Genomic DNA, 24355 nt, shown 5'->3' with positions numbered 1-24355 from the left:
ACACTCCTTAGGCTTCGCCAAATCGCCGTCAGCCGCCTTGGCCACTAATTCATCTCTCTCTTCATCGAGGATCCTTTGGAATTGAGTGGCCGACTCGAGCTCAGCTTTGAGAAGGTCATCAGCCTCGACCGTCTCTTCGAGTTCGATTTTTAGCTCGTCACATATCCGGGCCCTTTCCTCGGCTTTTTGCTCAACACCCTCATTCTTTCTTTATACTTGGCACTCTCGGATTCAAGCAGCCGATGCCTTTCGGCATGTTCACGACATCAGACTTGACTGAGTCAAGCTCTCCCTGGAGTTGAGAGATAGTGGTTTCGAACTCACTAAGCCTCGAAGAGAATCGAGCATTGTCTTGGCTAAGGCCGACCCCTCCGCTTTCGAAGCCGGTCTTCTCAACCATCCCGGCCCTCATCCTTTAACCGAAGGTTTTCGCTCGCCGCGTCGAGCTCGGTCAAGGTTGGTAAGGGCAATACCGGTTCAATTCATCCTCCTTCACTTGCAAAAGTGTGCCGGAACTTCTCCGTTTCCCGACCCCGGGCATCCACTTGGCCTCTAAGGTCGTCAACCTCTTGCTGAGCACGGATGAAGGCTTCATTGACGAGCAACACACTCTGTAAAAGAAACGGAGAAGTTAAACAAGAAAAATTCACATTGAATTATGCAAGGAGAGGCTGATAAGCTTACTCGATTGCCCGCGTGCATGCCTTCGTTAATGAGACTCGCTGCGGACTCGCTCATCTTTCGCTTATCCGAGTCCGAGATTTGAGGCCTCAAATAGCTTGCTACTCCCACCGTACGAGACAAAAGTCATACCCTCGTGGACGTAATCACGGCCGATCTTGTTCTCTTAGGTTCCACACTTGGAGCTTCTGGAAGGTACGCAACTGTGCTCTCCCCGCACCCGTTTCGCCGATCGGCTAGGGCCGCCCGTGGCTCGAGGGATAGGGAGATGTCCGAAGCCGGCAGCCTTCCCCAGTGCGGAGAGGTTTGCAAAATATTTCATCGAGGTTGTCCGACCTCGGAGTAGAAAGAGAGGGCCGGCGCAAGAACGGCCTCAGAGTAGGAAGCAGTGCCTCGGCGACGCAACCGGGATCCCCGGTGGTCGCCGGCCGATATCCACCGGAGCCTCGGTGTCAAACCGGCTCTTCTTGTTCGGCCTCGACGTAGTCAAGCCCGATCTCCTTGTCCTTTGCAGGAATCTCCTAAAAGGCATCACCCGAAATGTCAACGAATTCAATCGACCTTAGAGTGCCGGGTAAGTGGTTTCTTCCTTACTGTGGCGGCGGAGCGGAAGGTCTTTCCCCCGCCGGTGATGTGGCGGAACGATGGCTTCTTCCTCCGCAATGTACTCGCGAGGGGGCCACACCGACCCTTCGATAATTCGTCGGCTCTTCTTCATCTCTGCAGCCCGAACGACTCTCTCGCCCTTTCTTTTCGATTTTCGTCCTTGGTCCGATGGTTTTCTCCCTCCTTTGGTTGGTAGCGTGAATAATACGAGATGACCCCGCCGAATCAAATCCGGGTACCGAAGCTCGCCGGCGGCTGCATTGTCGTTATCTCCGGCTTAGGCTCCACCGAGCCCTTGGGCAAACCTAAATACCAAAGAAATTATAGAAAGGAAAGGAAAAAGCAGAAGATACATTATATCCCAATTCAAATATAGTATTACCGTGATTTTGGGCAACCCATCGGCCACGCGACAGGATTCCCCATGTCAGTTCTTCATGGGTGTGTTAATCGAGGAGTGCTCCAACCCACTCATTCATGTTCGGGATGGCCGGGGGTATCCATGCCACGGCTGATAAAAAGAGAAGGGGAGAAAGTGTAAATACAAGGGTTTGACGAAACATTCAAGAATAATTATTGAAGGGAGAACTGAGAAACTTACGGTTATCGTTCCACTCCTCTGGGAAGGGCGTATATTCAGCCGGAATAATGTTCGCGGTCCTCACCCGGACAAAGCGCTCTAACCAACCCCGGTCCCTGTCTTCATCCATCTTCGAAAAGATCGGGTTCCGGCCTCGCTTGGCGAGCTTTATCACACCCCCTCGGAATCGCCTCGGGGAATATAAATGGATTAAATGAGTCATCGTGAATTTCTTTTTTGCATCGTTATTATGTTCTTAGAAAGCCATGGTCCTCCAAATTATCGGACGAATTGGGCCGGGGTTACGTTATATGTCCGGCACATCTCCAATATAACGGATCATTGGGGGGTCGAGCTTGAGTGTAAACATGCAAAAGCCTTCCTGGATAGGTGTAAACATACAAGAAGCCTTCCCTATGGTCGGTGATAGCCTTGTATTCACGTGGGAAGGCTTCTCGGGTTGAACATTTGTACTCGGACGGTTATCCCATCCGCAATCAACCCGACCGGTGTTGGCGATCAAGTTTATCCTCGCAAGCGACGATGGACTCAAAATGGCAGGGATATCGCCTTACATCGTACCTTGCCGTCCGCCAACGAGATAAGGAAGAGAAGTGAAGAAGTAAATGGTGAAATGAAGGGGTGCGGGGATTATCTCGTTACGGTCAAAACCGGGGGATCCCGGATTAAATGAGACATGAGATGGGGATCGAATGAGACAGAAGGGAACGTGGCCTTATTTATTCCTTAAAAATGAAACAATGGAACACGAGCGCTCGGTTTCTTTCGTGACCGGTGTGGGGGATTATGCATCGAAAAAATCGGTTGATCACAAGATGGGGGATCAAGAGGAAAATCACGAGCGCTCGAAGGTCCGATTTATCTGGAGGAAACTCCTCATCACAGCCAGTCCGATTTCTCCATGGCCGAGTTAATCGTGACCGTTAGTCCAGTTTCTCCATGACCGAGTTGATCGTGGCCGTTAGTCCGGTTTCTCCATGGCTAAGTTGATCGTGACCGTTAGTCCGGTTGATCAGTTATTCAATTGCCACGTGTCAAGACCGTTCTGCCACATAATGCTGCCAATCGTACGGTGTCGACCGTACGACCCAACCTTATCCTTTAGGGCTCTCTCTCTTATTCTAAAAGGGCTTTATATTGTATGAAAGGCCCATAGGGCAAAACTATAAATAGGGCGTTTCCCCTACTTTTAGAGGTTAGCTTTTTCGCATCTAGAACATTTTAATAGAAATTATATTGAAGCTCTCTCTCTCTCTAATTTTGGTCCGGATTTGCAGTGTTCTTTAGCTTAATTCATCCATCCAATACGATATAGTACCATAATATACATCTATATTTAGCTTCAACCTATAATATCAACATATTTGTCCAAGTTATTAACACATATTTATATATATAAGTCACTGTACACGAATCCACATATATCTTCCCTCAAAAACCAAAATAGATTAAAGTTTGTCCACATATCCTATACCTTACTTACAAATTCAACTTATTACCTAATTTCGGGGTAAACAATAAGCAATGTGATTAAGCCAAGTGGCAAGCTAATGACAAGCCACTTGGCAATTTTAAGACATATTTACAAATTCAACTTATTACCTAATTTCGGGGTAAACAATAAGCAATGTGATTAAGCCAAGTGGCAAGCTAATGACAAGCCACTAATTTTAAGCATATTTACAAATTCAACTTATTACCTAATTTCGTAAACAATAAAGTGGCAAGCTAATGACAAGCCACTTGGCAATTTTAAGACATATTTAATAGGTTATGTAACAACATTGAATTTGAATTGATAAGCACAATTCAAATTAAAAGATAAAAAATTTGGATTTGAATTTAAAAAAAAATATTGGAACTGAAAGGTAAAGATGATTCAAAATTTAAACATAAAACATAGATACATAGTCCAAATCGAGTTTGAGATAATTTGGTAATATATATGTGCGATAATGTCTATATTTGAGTTTATCTCCTTTCTGAAGATAAAGAAAATCGAGTTTAAAATAGAAAAATTAGTAAGCATTTAAACTTTAGCATAAATGATAAGTATAATTAAATTGAGATATCTATAATTTGAATGTCATCGATTTTTTATTCATAATAACAAACTGAATCAATCTTTAACAATTAGAAAAAGAGTAAAAAATAAACTATTTGAATTTTAAACCAAATCCTGATATACTGTAGGGGTGAGACTATTTAATCTTGACTAATAAAACATAACAACTTTTTCAAGTCTATTTATTTAAAATTCAATTATCAAATGTTTATCACTTTTTTCCAGTTATATTTTGTTTCAAATCATCATTTAAATTTTTTTTAAAAATCATTATTTAATACTAATAATAATAATAATAATAATTTATAAAGGTCTAATAGTATAAATATATATAAGTATTATATTAGAATTCATTGATTTGAATTATCATTTCGTAGATTTCGGCAAATTTTTATAAGCAGTGACAATTTTAAATCAATATGAACTTTGAATTAATCAATTTAGAGAGAATTTCTATTAGGTTTATACCAAATTTTAATATTAAAATAAAATTGATAAGCTTAAGCTACTTATCCGTTGGATCAGTAAAATAAGGATAAGACTTTTTTAATACATATCCTAACAAACTGGTGTAACTTTTGAATTCGAATTTAAAAGAATTTTGAGTCTGAATGAAGTTCCAACTTCTAAAATTTCTATATATAAATATACTCCTACAGAGATATATTACTAAAGTTAGGCTTCTTCTCCTTTTTGTATTCTTGATCATTAGCTATCTTCATGCTTATCAAGTTTTTTTCTAACTTGTGTGCTAATTTAATTGTAGGTTTATTTGAACCTCTTACTCTCAGAAAGTAAACATGGTTGTAGGCGATTTGATGAATACGATAAAGGAAAATCTTCATATAATGGTATGTTCCTTATCTCAGGCTATTAGAAATCATTATTAGAATTTAGGTGAGTGTTGTAGAAACAATTTCAACGAGATTTCATGGTGCAGAGAAGAAACTATAGTCTCTAAACTTACAAATTTAGTATTAACCTTTATTGAAAAAGGTACGATATCTAGACTTTGTAACTTTTTCTTATGCAACAATAATACTAATGATGGTATCATATTTATATATGGGAGGCTATTGCACTTATTCTTGAATGTTTATTCTGTTTTTAGTTTACAATATCTTTTAGCGTTATTTGTAATTTTAATTTCATTTGGTTTCTTGTTGATCAAAAAATAACTTGATTAACTTGAATGAATGTAAGGAAATATATTTATACTCAATAGGGTATAAGAATATAGTTTGTTTATATAAAATAAAACAATAAAAATAAAGTTTAAGTAACAAAAATAATGAACAAATAAGAAAGAATAAAAAGCTCCAATAAGAAATGTCATTCTATTATTTGTATGAGCAGAATAGAAGTGGAATCTATATATAGTTGTAATCCTCGATGTAGGATAATGATAAATGGTATCTTGAAATCCTATCTTAGATCTTTTCAAATAAATACTCAATAATACATTATTTTTCGAAAAAGTATCATATTCCTAATACCTTATCAATTGGTATTATTTATGAATTTGAATTGAAATGAAATTTCAACTTCTCCTCTTATATATACCATTCAAGTAACGCATGAATTAAATTAGGTTTTCTTCTTAAAGTTACTCCTCCTGCTACCATGACTTCTTTCATCAACTCTTTTTTCCCCTCTTTTCATTTCAATAGAAGAATCTATCATTATATTCGTAGATTGCTAAAAAGAAACTCTATTTGCTTTAAGTTATTTTTTGCTTTTCGTTGTGTTTCATAATGCGCTTAATGCCATAGAATAAAGACATGACTCTTTTGTGTGAGCTGAATGAGGAATTTTGTTTAATTCCACTTCTAATGAATGGTTGATCTAATCGGGCTATATCATATGATGCAATATTTTATGGTCTAATTTAAATTGCTTCTCCATCATTTTACTGCAGAGATAACTTTCGTGTTCTGAACTTCTTATCAATATCTCCGCATAATTCATATTATAAGTTCTCTTCTTTCTAAATTTTTTATTTCAATACAAGTCATATTGAAATGTGTATTAATCATCATAAATCTTATGCTTCTACATATCTTTATACAATTCAAGTAAGAAATACATAATTTTTATTTTTTGCTTCCAATTATGTGCAGATGTTTTGACCGAGACATTAGAATGATCAAAGAGATTTCAAGAAGATAAAAACTTCAATCTTAATATCGGGCTTTTTTCTTTTTTTTTTTTTTGGTGGGGTGGGGTGGGGGGTTAGTGGTGGTGTGGAAGCAGATATCAAATATCTAATCTTTGAATTTGAATATTAGAATTTATCAAATGTAGTTAACAACTGATATCAATAAAGTGTTCGCAAATGTAGTTTTCCATTAGTTTTATTGATTTTGGCTAATACTTTTTTTTTTGGTTATTTTTTTTGTTAATTTCACTGAACAAAATATAGTTATAATTTTTTATTGAATTTGTTTGTCATATACTCACGTTTATTTAGAATCCTTTATACATGTAAGTGAAAAATCAAGTTGTTATGGAATCACTAAAGTCTAAAATAGAATAATATAATTAAGAAATCATTTATAATATGATATATAATTAAGAAATACATAATTTTTTATTTTTTGCTTCCAATTATGTGCAGATGTTTTGGCTAAAACATAGAATGGAGATTTCAAGAAGATAAAAACTCCAATCTTAATATCGCGGACCTATGTTAGGATTTATCAAAAGTAGTTAACAATTGATACCAATAAAGTGTTCGCAGATGTAGTTTTCCATTAATTTTAACTAATACTTTTTTTGGTTATTTTTTTGTTAATTTCATTAAATAAAATATACTTATAATTTTTTATTGAATTTATTTGTCATATACTCACGTTTATTTAGATTTTTTTGTTTATACATATAAGTGAAAAATCAAGTTGCTATGGAGTCACTAAAGTCTAAAACAAAATAATATAATTAAGAAATCATTTATCACTATTGTCATTAAAAACATTTATGCTTTGGCCATGCATTTTTCTTTTGTAGGTTAGTATGTTTTATGTAATTATTTAATGAATGTTGATTCAATGTTTTGGAAATAAGGAGGAGGGGGTGGGGGTGGGTAAAGCAATTGAAAATAATATTTGTGAGAGATAATCATAAAAATCATATATCAAAACTTCGTTCTTTTAAAGTTATAAGCTAAAGAATATTTTGATATCCTTTAATTTATTTTTCACGTGTAAGAGTATCAGAAATTGACTTATAAAGAGACACTAAATGATCTCCAAATCTACACAAAAATGACAGTATAAGTAATTAGATTTTTTATAATAATAATATAAACTAAATATGATAATTTTCTATGATTAGTTTCATTTGATACCCGCCGCACATCGCACGGGTACGAATACTAAGAAAGAAAGAGTAAAATGAGATGTCATTCTTTTTTGAACTAACTAAAAAGGAAAGAATGTCGCTTAAATGGGACGGAAAGAGTGTAAAAATAGAATTATTTATTTCAATAACCTCTATCACATTTCAAGAAAAGAAATATAAAATCTAGTCTCTTTTATTTATAGTTTTATAATATATAGATAATGTATATAAAATTAAAAAAAATTGGGGCCTTCATTTGGTTTTTTTTATTTTTTTTGGGGTGGGTTTTGGGTTGGTGGGGGGGGGGGGGGGGGGTGTTCGCTAAAGCAACTGCTTTAGCCCCTGCTTCTCTCCTGCTGCACCCCTTATTGCTTTGGATGTTTAGGTTTGTAAAATACACTGGAAAATCATATATTAGCTTGATAAGGAAGCCGGTTTAGTAAATAACATCATTTTTACTACCTTTTTGAAATATTGAGGAGAAGTAAGGTAAAGTTGACAACCAACTTTAAGATGAATTATCGCAATACAACATAGACCAAAACCGACTTAGAGCCTGTTTGGATGGGCTTATTTTAAGCAGCGATGAATTACATTTTTTTGCACGGAGTGCCCTTCTTTTGGGTTGGTCTTTATATTTTGCCCCTCATTTATGTCTTCTTTAATTTTTGCCCTTGCCTTTGTTTAATGAAAGTTTTTTGACGAAATTACCCTTACCCCATTAAAACTCTTTCTATTTCGTCATTTGCTCTTTTTTTCTTTTTTTTTGCTTCTTTCCTTCTCTTTTTTGTGTCTATCTCATCCGTTCTAAAACTTAGGTACGAATTTGGATCTTTTGCTCGTTTCAATATTTGTTTTTATGTTAAATTGTTGTTTGTTGAATTGATATCTTTGTCTTCGTCATTTTTTATATTTAATTGATTCTTTTTTATTTAAAATTATAGTGTTTTGTTATAGTGTCTCTACGATTTTTTCAACTTTAGTTTCGTTCCCCATGTATATATTTTGATTTTTTGAATATCGTATTATGAATGTCGTAATATATTTTAGCCGATTTTGATATGCGTTTTGGTTTTCTCTTTGTTGAATCTTTGAAGTTTTGTACGTGAACACTTTTTATGTTGTTCTTGCTTTGTTTTTGTTTAATAATCCGATTTTTTAAAGAATGTTTTTGTACGAGGCAACATATGCTTGGTCCGTGAGTTTATGATTTTTGAAATCGAAGTTATGCTTGCTCCTGATAAAGTTATGCTTGTTCGACATAACTTCATGAATTAAGTTAATTTATGTGTGTCTTGATTTTTTGGTATTGTCTTGTTAATAATTTTGATTTTTATGCAATCTTATGTGTTATTGGTGTTGTTTTGTTAATAATATTTTGTTTTGGTTATGAAAAATGAAAGTTTGCCTCTCACGGCATACTTTGTAATTTTGTAAAGTGAACTTCTGCCTCTCCTCGGCGACTTGTCTAATTCTTAACACTTGTGTATTTTTTTATTTTTAACTTTATGAAAATGAAAGTTGCCTTTAACATACTTTGTTCTTTTGTAAGAGTGAAGCTTCCTCCTCCAGCATACTTTTTTAGTTCTAAACACTTGCGTAAATTTTTGTTTTGCTCATAAAAATGAAAGTTTGCCTCTAACAGCATACTTTGTTCTTTTGTAAAGTGAACTTCTGCCTCCTCCGGCATACTTTTCTAGTTCTTAACACTTGCGTAAATTTTTGTTTTGCTCATAAAAATGAAAGTTTGCCTCTAACAGAGATACTTTGTTCTTTTCTAATGTAAACTTCTGCTCTCCTCAGGCATACTTGTCTAATTCTTAACACTTGTGTATTTTTTTTTATTTTACTTATGAAAATGAAAGTTGCCTCTAACAAGATACTTTTGTTCTTTTGTAAAGTAAACTCGCTCCTCCCAAGATATTTTTCTAGTTCTTAACACTTGCGTAAATTTTTGTTTTGCTCATAAAAATGAAAGTTTGCCTCTAACAAAGATACTTTGTTCTTTTTAAAGTAAACTTCACCTTCCTCCGGCATACTTGTCTAATTCTTAACACTTGTGTATTTTTTTTTTATTTTACTTATGAAAATGAAAGTTGCCTCTAACAGCATACTTTGTTCTTTTGTAAAGTAAACTTCTGCCTCCTCCGGCATATTTTTCTAGTTCTTAACACTTGCGTAAATTTTTGTTTTGCTCATAAAAATGAAAGTTTGCCTCTAAGATATTTTGTTCTTTTCTAATGTAAACTTCCTCCTCAAGATACTTTTCTAGTTCTTAACACTTGCATAAATTTTTGTTTTGCTCATAAAAATGAAAGTTTGCCTCTAACAAAGATACTTTGTTCTTTTCTAATGTAAACTTCGCCTCCTCCGCATACTTGTCTAATTCTTAACACTTGTGTATTTTTTTTTATTTTACTTATGAAAATGAAAGTTGCCTCTAACAAAGATACTTTGTTCTTTTGTAAAGTAAACTCTGCCTCCTCCGGCATATTTTTCTAGTTCTTAACACTTGCGTAAATTTTTGTTTTGCTCATAAAAATGAAAGTTTGCCTCTAACAAAGATACTTTGTTCTTTTCTAATGTAAATTTATAACATCTCTCCCATACTTGTCTAATTCTTAACACTTGTGTATTTTTTTTTATTTTACTTATGAAAATGAAAGTTGCCTCGAACAAAGATACTTTGTTCTTTTGTAAAGTAAACTTCGCCTCCTCCGGCATATTTTTCTAGTTCTTAACACTTGCGTAAATTTTTGTTTTGCTCATAAAAATGAAAGTTTGCCTCTAACAAAGATACTTTGTTCTTTTCTAATGTAAACTTATGCCTCCTCCGCATACTTGTCTAATTCTAACACTTGTGTATTTTTTTTTATTTTACTTATGAAAATGAAAGTTGCCTTTAATATCATACTTTGTTCTTTTGTAAAGTAAACTTCACCTCCTCCTAAGATACTTTTCTAGTTCTTAACACTTGCGTAAATTTTTGTTTTGCTCATAAAAATGAAAGTTTGCCTCTAACAAAGATACTTTGTTCTTTTCTAATGTAAACTTCGCCTCCTCCGTATACTTGTCTAATTCTTAACACTTGTGTATTTTTTTTTATTTTACTTATGAAAATGAAAGTTGCCTCTAACCGATACTTTGTTCTTTTGTAAAGTAAACTTTTGCCTCTCCCGCATACTTGTTCGTAACTTTCTTTGATTATTTTTTGTCAACCGAAGTTACTATAATTTCAAGTCTAAGTCATTGAGCATTGTATACTAATCAAATGGAACGTATAAACTAATCAAAATCGTAACAAAGCAATAAATTTGATCAATTCTATGTTGTTGAGTAAAATTATGATTCGCAATGTGAATCTCAACCGCATATCGTTGTTTAGTTCATAAAAGATGATTTGTTGTTATTTTCAAATATTAACAAATCTAAACTTAATAAAGCATCAAATTAAGTTGAATTACATTCAATTGAAACGCTATATATTATGTATTTTATCTTTTTCGATGTTGTAGCAAAGAAAATCAATGGAGATTTCTCCGGTGAAATGTTGGAACGATGGAACGATTGAAAGGTTTGTTGTTGAAATGATGGATAGGTTTAATTGGATGTTTGAGGGTTAGTTACGTACTTTCGATTTTTATATGTTATGAGTAGGGGTAGTAAAGTCTTTTTCTTATTATCTTTTAGCTTAAAAGGGCAAATATATAAGACCACGCATTACGGGGGCAAAAATTAAAGACCAACGCATTTGAAGGGCATTCGCGCCAATTGCCCGCAATACAACATAGACCAAAACCGACTTAGAGCCTGCTTGGATGAGCTTATTTTAAGCAGCTTATAAGCCAAAAAGAATAAGTTGGGCTACCCCAACTTATTCTTTTTAGCTTATGTTCGTTTTCAACTATCGCTTTTGGGATAAGCTAAGTCAAACGGGCTCAATTATTTTTTTGAGCTTATTTTAAGCACAAAATGACTTTAAACTGGCCACCCAAACACTCAAAAAAACTTAAAGCAGCTTATAAGCTGCTTTAGATAAGCTAAGTCAAACAGGCTCAATTATTTTTTTGAGCTTATTTTAAGCACAAAATGACTTTAAACTGGCCACCCAAACACTCAAAAAAGCTGAAAACAGCTTATAAGCAACTTATAAGCCAATCCAAACGGGCTCTTAAATAACATCAACATCCTTGGGATTGAGACATGGTTGTTATTTTAGTATTCTCTGGGGCGGCACGCAGGTAGCGTGGGGGGGGGGGGGGGGGGACTCAAACGAACAATTTGCTTTTCAGCAAAATTGTTGCAATTTTAACCAACCATGAATATACAAGAACCAAACTCATAAACTATCATTACAAGCAAAAGGAGTTGGTCCCTCGATATAGTCAGATCAGAAGACTTTGGTACACATTCAGCAATGGAAACCAATACAATTTATTGATGGAATCCTTCTCCAGCGTCCAAATTAATATACAAGAAATCAATGTGGAAAATGAAATAATAGGGAACCAACATGGTACAACAATACAAATCATCTGAAAAGAATAGATTCAAAAAATGGAATATCGTGGAGCTAGAAATATGAACCTGCGTACGTTTACTCGATTAGCTAACTCAAAGTGTTGCTGATCACGTGTGCAGAGTCACCTGCATCGCATATCAATACAGCCGGTCCTTGGTTGAGATGACTTGCCAACTCAGGCTGGAGCTTATAGTACTCGTCCTTGACAAAAGTTGCGGCTTCTTCCGCTCTATCTGCATCTACAAATGCAAGACAGCAACCTCGGAATCCCGCACCACTGAACCGTGCCCCAAGTACACCAGGAGCTTTTAGAAGAACCTCATATAGCTGTATAAGTGGTTCACAACCTGAAATCATTGAAGTGAAGTGCAATATTTGGTTATTCTTGTCCCTCTACATAAAGGGAAAATAACAATTTTAGTCCCTGAGGCTTTATTCTGGTTTTGATCCCTGTGTAATTACGTAGTACATTTAACCTTCGGTTAATCTGACCATGCAATTTTGGTACCTCAAACTAACGAAAGTTATGAACTTAACGGAATCAATTCAAAAAGAAAAATGAAAACAAAAATACAGAGGGGAGATATGACTTAAGGGTAAATGCACAAAGCATTATAGCTCTACTTCTTCTGCTTCAAAATTTGACAGAAAAAAGGACTTTTTGCAAACTCCATCGTCACCTTGTCACAGTAGAACTCAAAGGTTAGATTTTCAACTTTTTTGGTTGAATTAGATCCTCTTGGGAGTAAAATTTGGATTGGTGAAGATAAATGAATTTTAATAAGCATAATTGTCAGATAGAGAATAGCTAGAAAATTAGAAAAGGAACCAAATTCCAATAATGTTCCTTCAAATACAGGTAAGAAAAAAGTAATAGAGCAAATTTTTGGAAACTGAGCTATCCATTCAGGTGAGAAAATTAAATATGTAATATTATCTTTGGAAAAGCCTTAAAATCCAGTGAGGTATGAATAGACATGGGTGCTGGTTAAAATTGGTACAACAAGAACTCAAGAAAACAAAGAAACATTTTGCAGCAATACCAAAATATGGGAGAAAGAGAGAGGTGAGGAAGAGATTTTTCTTGATCAATTTGATCGTCTTTAGTGCTCAGCCATGGCATCCTAGCCTTCACAGTACACTAACCATCAATTTTTTTATTTTTTTTTAATTTTAAAGAAATTAAAAATATTGATTCTGTTAAATTTTAACTTCCGTTAGTTTAAAGAGACCCCACTTTGTGGGATTTCACTGGTTATGTTGTTGTTGTTTGAAGGACAAGGTCAAATGTGCTAAGCCGAACTACACAAGATCAAAATTAGAATAAAGCTATAACTCAAGGACTAAAACTACTATTTTCCCCGACATAAATTAAGAAGCTATATTGTACCATGAAATTATGATATCAAGTATGAAAATTAACACTTACCACATTCATAGTTTTGAATAGAACTTAGACCAGAAGCTGTAATAAGCTCTCCGAATTCTTTAAGGTTTCCGGAAGCCCAAGCCTCAAGTCCTTAATAACCACACATGATGTTCAGTTCTCAACGGACTGTCCTAACTCTAAACAAAAAAATAAAAAGGAGTGAAGACCTGTAAAGAATAGTACCTTTCTGAACTCTCTCATTTTCAGAGAAATAATGCTCTGCTCGTTTAGCAAGGTTGGGTTCTAATTTGCTCTGAAAATAAAATTCCAAAAACATGGTATAAAATACAATTGATCCATATAAAAGGGAAGAAGATTTTCACAAAGAGATGTCAAAAATGACTTGTGGATTTTACCTTATGGGCTTCAAAAACTTCTGGCTTAACTGCATAATCAATAGATTTGTTATCGACATTATCATAAAAAAAGATGCATCACTATTTCATCGACAAAAGCAGGCTGAGTACCCTACCGTTTGATAGAACAGGTTCCTCCTCTTCATTCCCCGAAGCTCTAGAAGTTCAATGTTAGAGTCAGCAGAAGAAGACGAAAAAATAAGCCTTGAGTCCCAGAAATAAGAGCTTCGATAGAAAATCAATTAGATCTCATTGCAACTTCCTCATACTTCAATTGCATTTCGGAAAAATTCAACAAGGGTTTGTTATTCTTAGGAATGCTTCACGTTTTCAGGAAATTCCAGAAGAAGACTTGAAATTCAATCATTAAGAATCTTTATTCTTTTGTTACATTTCCTTCGGGATTTAAGATGTGTTCGGTATGAAAGAAAATGTTTTCCAGGAAAATAAGTGAGTTTCTTACTTATTTTCTTGTGTTATCCTAAAACATTTGTATATAATCTAGACAAATACTATGGGAGGCGGGGGCTATGGGGTGGTGGGGATGGGGGCTTTTGGGGGGGGGGGGGGTGGGGTTGTTAGATGTTGGAGGTGGACACAATCAATGTGGAATGTCACTTGTGGAACTTATTTTCCCTACTCTTACTAGGTAAATCATTTTCCTCATTTTTAAGGAACTTGTTTTCCTAGAGAAAATGTTTTCCAAAAATTTTGACCAATCGAACATAAGAAAATTGAAAAACATTTTCTAGAAAATAATTTCCTCCATACCAAATACGCCCTTAAATATAACATATTTGTCTTAATGGAGAGTGACTTACATCTAGGATTTACTGTTCCCTGTCTTAGTATTCAATCAATAAACAGGCATGCATTCCATGACCATAACTTTAAGAAAAACTACGTTTGTTATTCCAGGACGCAAGCTTAGGAAATTATCTTACTGCAGCAGAATTTGTGCAGCCTCTTGACACTCCGCAACTCGCCTATTATATCCGGGATTTGTTGTCAATGCCTGTTTCAGACCTGAAAAGGCCAGCAATATCTTGAATGCATTACCTAACTCTCCTTCATGATTATTTTGCACCTTTGGAGATGGTATCAGTTTGTGATTTATGGTCTGCACATGTGGTCTATTATTGTCAAGAGTTTTCTAGAGAACACAAAATCTGTATCAGAAGAACGCCATAATTTAAAACTAAATCGTAATAAGAGGAAAGTTGGAGCAAAATGACATATTCAACCAATTCATCATCAACAATCTGGGCTTCCCAGTTTTGAATACTAACAAACTATTTCTAAATTTTCCTCCTTTCTTTCTTGCACAAAGTTATGTTTAAGTATTTCGGAGTAACATCTAAAACCTTTTCAGATATCTGAAGAGCATCGCAAGCTAAAAGAGAAAGAGAAAGTATCACTTTTAGCTGAAAACTCAATTAAGATATAAAATTATCGGATAAGTCATTCATTTATTGTGGATATAAACGCATCACCTTGCAATTCATGCAGGTCAAACAGCCATAGCTTGATAACAATATTGCAGACTGATCCAATATCCCATTTTTCAGACCTAAATATTCGTTCTCAATCAGTCTGCACGTAACAAAAGTAACAAGAGTTTCATAATAAAATAATGTCAACAACTGAACAAGTAGGAACCTGAGCATGATTACATAAAAAGCAATACGGAAATCCAAAGATACAAATTAAGCATTTTCCTCTAATTTCTTGGTCTCCTTTCATAAAATCTATCAAATCCTCCATCAATGCTAAGGATGGATGTGAGAAGCAGCACTAAGTTACCTAACTGAGCCAACCTCTGAACCTCATTTACTAAAAAGATCAATAATCTGATGATGTCATTGATACAGAGAGAACAAGCATGTAAACTATTGCCCTTAACAAATCATAAGTGTTAATGTTTGTCAATAACACAAAAGTTACTGATCTAAGACATGCTTATAGAGTAGCTCTTACCACTTTAGTTAGGAGTTAAGACGACGATCTGCCAAAACAGCATCAACTAAATTGATGAATTAATGAAATTTGAGAGTTCATGCTTGGGACTATCCGGAAGAAGATAATAGTGATTCAAGATTTCGGAAAAGATCTGTGATGATACAGTTCATTTGATAAAGTAAAAGTGGAAATAATAAACTTCGCAATGATGAGAAAACAAGAAGACGAGAAAAGTTGAGAAAATTCAGAATGCCTGGCCACAGACCTCTTAAACAGGTCACTTTCTGAAACATTTAACAGGTATCAAGTTGTTCAAGCCTCTTCATTTTCTTTTAGAGCAGTGTTCCCAGAACCTAATAAACGTTCACCATACTATTTATGAATTTGCACTGCAAACAAATATCCTATGGAAACACTATAACAGGTTAATACCACAATCAAATGAGACCAAACGATTATCTACAGAGAGCCTTAAACAATCTTACAATCAACTCCGTAATTGCCTAATCCGAAAGTTAGAGAATAACTTTATCAGCACAAAAAACTGCAAACAACATGTGGTAGCAAAGACTGAATAAAACTACTTCATAAAAATGAGAGAATCGGGAATAGATAAATGTTAAATGCATTTTAAGAAGAAAAAGAAAAGAATAACTCGAAGGCATATGAAACTAAAATTTTCTTGGCAGATTATCAGCTGCCTATGCACCAGGCTGACGAATATAGTTTCAGCCCTCCCCAAGGTCATTTTTTTTTTTTTTTTTTTTTGATTAAGCACCGGGTGTCCGAGTCTCTTTGAGCCCCAAGGTCATTTTTAAGCTTTAATATCTAACTTCCACCACACTGCTTAGAACTTATAGGCAACTGCCCAAAAATGACACTTAAGTGATGCTCACAAGCAATTCCAAAATGCGTGGAGAGCGTGGAAATATCTCAAGAAAGAAACTATACATAAGAAACTTCGAAACATGATAGGTCCAACCCTATATATATTGGTAGTAACTCAATAGTTCGTTATCCGAATTTGTCAGCATATTCACGTTAATTTTTTTTTCGACCATATTCAGAGCAATCTCGATTGTTGAGACAGGGAAAAGAAGTGGATACATCTTTTTTCCAGAGGTAATGTCCCTACTCAGACATGTGATAATGCTCCTATTATAACAAGTATTATGGAGATCTCTCTTCTCTTTCTCTAAAAGCTGTCAGAATTATTATCTTAAACGAACTAGCAAGCAACAAAGATAAGACCATTGTACAAGTAACATACCTATCATATTCAATATTTTCTGTCGGGCACACTACAAGACCATTCGCACTTTCAAAAGCCAAAAGATATGCTATACCAACCTGTTAAGCATGAGAATTGTAAAATGAAATTCCAGAAGACAAATGAAAAGTGACACTAAATAGGATATCTAAGACACTGTGAGGCATACTATAAGAAAAGAACAAAGATTCAAATAAAATCTCCTAAAAGAAAAGAGTGAACAGTGAGATCTCAGGGACTTTAGTAGCTCAGATGGTTGGCTACCTAAACTTTCACCTTGTTGGTGAGGGTTCGATTCCCCACCTAGTAGTCCCCCCACAAAAACCCCCTCCTTCCCCCTACTCTTTTTTTTTTTTTTTTTTTTTTTTTTTTACAAAAGAACAGCGAGATCTCTTTTCCTCAAGGATGCAACAGCAAAAAGAAGAAAAGTCCACTGAAAAAGCCTTAAAGAGTCTGGAGAAATAACTTCACTAATTACAAGAACTTCCCTGAAAATGCAAAACAGAAACTACATTTCTTGAAGTCTAACTATTTCAAATTCAAATTCAAATTCAAAGACGGTGATTGAAAAAAAAAAACTTACAGCGGCAGAAGAGCTGAGACCTGAACTGTCAAGACCTTCAGAACCACAGATCAATCCAGTGATACCCTGTGAAAAAAATGTTCGTAACAAGATTGGCATAAATGAAAGAAATTGATGCACATTCAGGTTAAGGATGTTAAATTGAAGGACTATGCAAAATAATACAGATCAAGGTGACTGAATAAAATAGTTTTAGCGCACGTAATGAAACAGTTCTTTTGACAAAAGAATGAAAGCAGTCAACCTTGTTAAGGAAATGCATATTTGGGTCTAACTCAGTCTCAAAAGCTAGCTCGTGTGGTAAGGATTGCACAAGACCAAATAAGGAGACAATAACCAATTCCCTCAGGCCTCAACCAATGTGGGACACATCAACACCCCTTGCATGCTCGGGACTAGACTTTAGAAGCACGGACAACATAACATGGGGGCCCACGTTGTGTAAACCAAGAACAGAGTTAGGTCTAGTTCTGGTGCCATGTAAATCAAATTTACCTTGGTCAAACTCAATCGCAAAAGTGAGCTCATGAGGTGAGGGACGCCTAAGATCAATTAAGGATATAACAACCCCTCAACCAATGGGAGTCACTTAACAGCCCCTCTCACTGATATGCCAAGGACTGGACATCTCAAATGTGAACAACATCACAAAGGGGCCTAATATTAGGTAAACTAAGAATAAGAAAATGTCTGGTTCTTGTACGATGCAGGAAATTGAACTTTTGGACCTAACTCAACCTAAACATTAGCTCATGAGTTGAGAATTGTCCAAGTTCAGAGCTTCAAAATCCTTTCCGAAATAGGTGAGGCCCTCTTCCTTACCACTTAGAACCCATGTAACTGCTTTCTGGTGTTGCTTATATATCATTATTTTTGTTGCTGGACGTGTGTCTTTCTTTCAAAGCTTCCAAGAAACCACACATGCCACAATTTGTGTTGTTTGAAATTCCCGAGTCCAAATGAGTGCAAAGTACAAACACCATTGCAATTGTCGACATTCGCTGCGCCGACCCTCTGCTACCGGCGGTGATAGAATCCCAGGCTTGACCTTCAACCTAATTGGAATCACAAACTCTACCTCACCAACTTTCACCTTGATATGTGCCGGTATACATACTTCCAATAGTCTTACTTATACTCTAGCCCACGGAAATGTTTTCTACTTCTAGTCTCGGTGTCAACCTCCCTAAATTCCGCACACCTATCTCCGAAGATGAGCTAGAAGATTTATAATCCTAGCCCAAAGATGATTAACCATCTAGTGAATTACCCAGAAATTACGATCATGAAGACATCGATGTAACACAACCTTCTGATTCCTCTCGTAGAAATCCCACTGCTTCTTCCACAGAAGAGAACACAAATAGAAGCCCGTCATCATTTAAATCCTTCACCTGGAATCCCTGGAAACCTTCCACATATTTTGATTCACCTTACAAACTCCTGACATTTGTCGTATCTGCATGCTTCACTGCACCCACCAAGCATTTTAGCATAAATTTCACTTCCTTTATCGAACCCTAAGTTGCGTGGACTCTTCACTTCCGTTGCCGCACCCGTGTTGGATTCTCCAAAAATACACTACTTTTGGAGTGTCCAACACGCACCCGTCGATATTTTTGAAGAGTCCGAGCAACATAGATCGAACCTAACTTGGAGCACAAAGAATTCATACTTTGAATATTAGTTAAAGTACCTATTGAATATTAGTTAAAGTACATATCTGTATCACCGTTCGACTCATATTCCAGTGATGGTGTATCTGCATGCTCGACTGCACCCACTTCAGCAAATGTTTTTTGACTTGTCGCTTTTGTAGTTTCTGGTAAAACCATATGGATTTCTCCAAGAATAATAATGCATCCTCTTCCTTATCCATTTGATACAGATATGTCCTTTAACTAATATTCTGGATGTCGCTGCAAAATCATTGGAATATCGTAGTTCACAAGAGAGTTCCCTCTCACCTTTAGACAAGATATCTTCTTCCCTCCCTCTCTCCAATTCCTCCAGTTAACTGAAGAGCACTTGTACAAAGCTATTGAGTTAATATATATTTTCTTATTGAGAATCTTTAAGTTATTTGAAATATCTTTGTGAAAACAAAATGGGAAGAACCAGAAACATCATCTCCCAGTAACCACTATTCAAACAATTTGCAGATGCATGGTGACTAATATATATTTTTGAATAACAATGAACGGGCTCCCTGTCAGACAGGATTAGGCGGAATGAAATTGTAGAAACAATCATTTCAGTACATAGGAGAAATAAGAAATAAAAGATGGATGGTGCATGGAAGAACCTAGATCTACATTAACGAGCCAGAAGTCCAACATGAACTGTAGAATGGAATGTAAAATTTAAGAGTTCGACATCTAGAACCAGGCAGCTGCAATACACGGAATAAGAATCTGCAAGTTGTTGGAACATAATCTACTCACTTTAACTAATAGATGGAAAATACTCAAATTCGGAGAGGTACAGCCCTTATACAGCAACTGTAACCAAGCTACCCGCCTTTTGCCCTTAAATGTGAAAGAAACTTCTCTAAATCTCGACAACATAAATGAAACAACTGGCTTCCTAGACCAAGTATATTATGTATGTTTATCAACCAACAGCAAAAGAAATGTTACCAACCTTTTCCAGGTGATTTCCTCTGCTTTGCAGGGCGTATAATGCTCCTCTAGCATAGTTACCCCATTTACATTCTTCCAGAGGTTTGGATAACTCCATTTGTTCATTTAAACCATTTGTATTGGTCATATGCTTAGGAAGCTGAACTTCATCTACTCTGTGAAATGAAAAGATGTGAGGCATCAATTCCTATCTGAATCAAATTTTGAGTTTGATAAATTTATTGGAATTGATAAAATTAGGAGTTTGATGCTTTTTGCAGGATTTATACTATTGAATACATGAACTTATCAGCACCTATTGTTTATAAGAGGGCTAAAATTAATTCATACAGGTAAAAGTATAGCATCGAAAGGTTAAATGCATAAAAAGTGATGGGATTCTCCACATTGTAAAAGACTCTGCTGCATCACTATCAACTTGGAGACTTGTGCTGCGAATCAACGAACATGAGATCGTAGATTCATGATCCAACAGCAACAAAAACCTATTTACATGGCTCCAAACAGAGATTTTTTTATGCAATTATAGATACCAAAGTAGTTATATGCTAGTATGGACATGCCTAAAAGCAGCATTATTTACCTGAACCGAACTTCTCCTTTAAATTGCCCAGATTGCAATATAACCTACAAATTTGAAGTTTTAGTAGAAAATGAGTAGGAAGTAGAATTAGAAAAGAAAGTGACTAGAGTTTACTAAATATTCCATAAACTCAAGCTCTTAAGCAGAGAAGCCCACATAGTGGAACAAAGAAGTATAAATCCTGCTTCAACTTCCACTTCTGACTAGCTAGACTTCTCCACTTTTCCGAAGTAAAAGGGAACACAGTCAGCAGAATTTGAGTGGCGAAAAAGACAAAAATGAATATCAATTTGGACGTGAGTGACTGCTCTATGTATTTGTGTCTCAGTTGCAGCTTTCCAGCTAAAAAGACCCATTTCGAAGCAACACCAATCAATTGACTTGTAGTATATGTACTCATTAAAGCACATCTTGGAATTTGTACAACTACGTTTGTAAGACATAAACTATGTAGAATCCCAATGAAAACATAGAACTCGGCAGACTAAGAGGATTTTGATGAGACATGGTGTGTGTGATACAGTATCCAGCCTTTTAGAGTCATACATTCAGAACCAAGTTTAGCTAAAACTACAAACATTTAACTTATCTTTCACAACATATAGACAATATAACATGTCTATACAATTTGGCTACATAAAATGAAAAAAAATCATACCTGGGTGTCATCAGAGGGAACAAAACCAAGTAGTACACCCTTATTGATTGTCATAGCTGAAACAGTTCCACCCTGAGACATGTTGAAGATAACATAATTCCATATACAACATGAGTAAAGGTAAAACTGCAAATAATTATCCTTAGGTAGTGATGCTTCAAAGCACCCAAGGATGTTGCCTAGTTGTCAACGAAGTGAGAGGAGAACCATGAAGTCTCAGGTTCAATCTCAGCGGAGACAAAAGTACTAGGTGATTTCTTCCCATCTCACCTGGTAGGTGGGAGGTAGCAGATATCCCGCTGAATTAGTCAAGGTGGGCGCAAGCTGGCCCGGACACCACGGTTATAAAAAAAGAAAAAGGTAGCGATGCTTCAAATACATCCCCAAATTTAGAATTGAGGCATAGTTGATTGCTTGAATTAAGGAAGACAATGCTATTCATATGCTGATCATTTACGTTAGATGTAGAATCCAGTTAGTCAAGAATTAACCTAGCACATGTAATTGACAATAGATAAGTAATAAACTTGCCTGATGATCAATGTGAGCGCCCAATGGACAAATCCTGTAAGGTGATACAACCACCCTGACCTCCTGAGCATCTCTACCAGACAATTCAGCCACTTTCTTTCGTATGTTATCCAACTGCACCAGTTACAGAATCAGTAGCTAATATATTTGAGTTTAGCAACTGTGACTAGTAAATGAGGCCAGGGAGATTACAGTGAAACAAGATAAACCAACTGCTTCTGATATTACAAACGTCAAAATAACAATAAATAATGACATACTCAATGTAATCCCACAAGTGGGGTCTGGAGAGGGTAGGTTGTACGCAGACCTCACCCCTACCTTTGTGGAAATGTCAACATATCCCTTTGCAAAAGAATATCTGGGGATTGAGGATTTGTTTGGTATGAAGGAAAATGTTTTCCTGGAAAATGAGTGAGTTTTTACTTATTTTCTAGTGTTTGATACGTAAGCAAAAAAAAATTGTCCCAAGAGAATGTATATGTAATCTAGAAAACACTAGAAGCGGGAGTTTGGAGGTAGCAGGGGGTGGAATGGTCAAGGGGTGGGGGTTGGTGGTGGGGAGGAGACAATGAGATTGGAAGGCCGAACTTGTTTTCCCTACTCCCACTAGGGAATTCATTTTTCTCATTTTTAAGAAAATTGTTTTCCTAGAGAAAATGTTTTCCAAAATGTTTTGACCAACCAAACATGGATAATTGGAAAGCATTTTCCAGAAAATATTTTCCTCCATACCAAACATACCCTGAGTATCACAAGTTCTAATGAATAGTTCAACACCTACACAACTACATCCATTTGGAGCTGAGTCAACTAGCTAAGATTTTATTTCTCCCACTTTTTCGGTCTTTCTCTCGAATGTAGGAACATCAAATATAAGTACTGTTAGATACATAGCAGCACAAAGATATTTGCACTTGGTTTATGTGGAATATGCTCAAAAGAACAATAATTTCATTAAAGTATAGGTTCCTTTAATTTACATTCCTCTAACCAATACATAAAATTTTGCTAGTAACTTCTACAACTCCCTCCTCAAATAAAACTTGCACACACTGCAAAAAGGGTAGTCATAAACCAGATTACTGAATTTAGTTAAACTATATGCACTAGAATATAGGCATAAAACAACGACATAAGGAATTGGGACAAAATCAACACACTTCTAGCAATACAGCACTACCAGAGGCGGAGCCAGGATTTTAGTTTACGGGTTCCGAACCACAATCCTTTTTGTTTTTTGGGTACACCAAATGATTATTTTTAACATACATATAAAGTTTGAGACAACGCTACTCGGTTCTTCTGAACCCATAGCTAAAATGGTGGCTTTGCCCTTGGCACTATCACATACATAACCTCAGCTTAATGTGGTTAGAGATGTGTATTAGCATCACCAAGTTTTATCTTACCAATGAGAAAACTGTCTTGGTTTGTCCAATAGTAAAATTGTGAAACATCAATCATTATAGGTTCCTTTAATTTACATTCCTCCAACCCAATACATAACATTTTACTAGTAACTACAAGCTTCTTCATTTCTTAAATACAACACCCAAAACAGCAAAACTCCCTCCTCAAATAAATCGCGCACACAACGGCAAAAGGGGTTGTTATAAATCACATTACTGAATTTAGTTAAACAATATGCACTACAATATAAGCATAAAATCATGACATAAAGATTTGGAACAAAAATCAACAATGCAATAAAAATAACAAAAATGTGGTTTATCCCCATTGCTAGAACTGTCTTGGTTTATCTCAATAGTAAATTATGAAACATTACATTGGAATCAAGATTACAAATCAAGTCAAGCAAAAGATCCACAATGCAATAAAAATAACAAAAAATGAGGACTTTACCTCTGATTGAGAAGGCCAATGACCAGAAAAAACACCCATTTTTTTTTTTTTTGAAATATCTATTCAAGAATGCCAATCTGATAGCTTTCTTGAAGTGGGTTTTGCTTTATATTTAAGAATAATAATGATGAGGAAGAGAGAGTGAGGTTAAAGATAAGAAATTTGCGGGAATAACTTGTCGTTTGTCGGTTGAAAGGTCGTTTCCCTTTGATTTTGGTTCAATGATTTGATTTGATAATTTTCAAGTTTGTATTGGTGGAATCATATTCTTTTGAAAAAGATTTTTAAATCATTTTCTTTTATGCAAGCTCTCAATGCAAAAAAAAAAAGAGACCTTTTCTATATTCAAAAAAATTTTACTTTATTTAATAATTTCTAGTCACATAAAATATATATAATTCATTTAATACCATAAATTTAACCGTCCTTTTTCTTTATTAAATTTAGTGCTCAGTCAAATAGTTTCATAAAAATATATATATATATATTTATTTTTTAAATGATAAAAGTGAGAACTTGAGAATGCCTGAATGATTCATAAACTCCACTGGCTTTTAAGTATAACTGTGAAGAAAAGTGTGTTAAATTGTCAATGCCCGCAGACTTTTATACATTGATGTGTCCTTTATTTAACTTCAGTGAAAACATATTAAATTTTTTGAGA

The 24355-nt window shown here is 35.3% G+C and overlaps 1 protein-coding gene across 3 annotated transcripts; it reads right to left on the bottom strand.

The window, feature by feature from the left end:
- Positions 1-11702: 11702 nt before the first annotated feature.
- Positions 11703-23941, bottom strand: LOC132043993 (galacturonokinase). Of its 3 annotated transcripts, none has more exons than XM_059434476.1 (14): positions 23692-23941; positions 21826-21939; positions 21295-21366; positions 20637-20680; positions 20055-20208; positions 17412-17477; positions 16829-16908; positions 15082-15192; positions 14544-14732; positions 13716-13756; positions 13600-13628; positions 13427-13496; positions 13244-13333; positions 11703-12161 (listed from the first exon to the last, which is right to left on the bottom strand). In XM_059434476.1, the coding sequence occupies exons 1-14, from the start codon at positions 23728-23730 to the stop codon at positions 11902-11904; spliced, it is 1359 nt and encodes a 452-aa protein (XP_059290459.1). In that variant the 5' UTR covers positions 23731-23941; the 3' UTR covers positions 11703-11901. The 3 variants fall into 3 exon arrangements, with proteins under 3 accessions (XP_059290459.1, XP_059290457.1, XP_059290460.1); XM_059434474.1 differs by having other exon boundaries at positions 14544-14752; positions 15093-15192; XM_059434477.1 differs by having other exon boundaries at positions 14544-14719; positions 15093-15192.
- Positions 23942-24355: the final 414 nt, after the last annotated feature.

The sequence above is a fragment of the Lycium ferocissimum genome, unplaced genomic scaffold (assembly GCF_029784015.1).
Source record: "Lycium ferocissimum isolate CSIRO_LF1 unplaced genomic scaffold, AGI_CSIRO_Lferr_CH_V1 ctg3200, whole genome shotgun sequence".
In the NCBI taxonomy this organism is placed as follows: domain Eukaryota; kingdom Viridiplantae; phylum Streptophyta; class Magnoliopsida; order Solanales; family Solanaceae; genus Lycium; species Lycium ferocissimum.
This window is presented reverse-complemented; position numbering and strand designations above follow the sequence as displayed.

Coding starts and splice junctions, on each gene's coding strand:
- LOC132043993 (XM_059434474.1), bottom strand. CDS start 23,730: ATGGGTGTTTTTTCTGGTCATTGGCCTTCTCAATCAGAG. Junction 21,940..23,691: donor ATTGGCCTTCTCAATCAGAG/GTAAAGTCCTCA, acceptor TAACTGGTGCAG/TTGGATAACATACGAAAGAA. Junction 17,478..20,054: donor GAGGAAATCACCTGGAAAAG/GTTGGTAACATT, acceptor TTTTTTTCACAG/GGTATCACTGGATTGATCTG.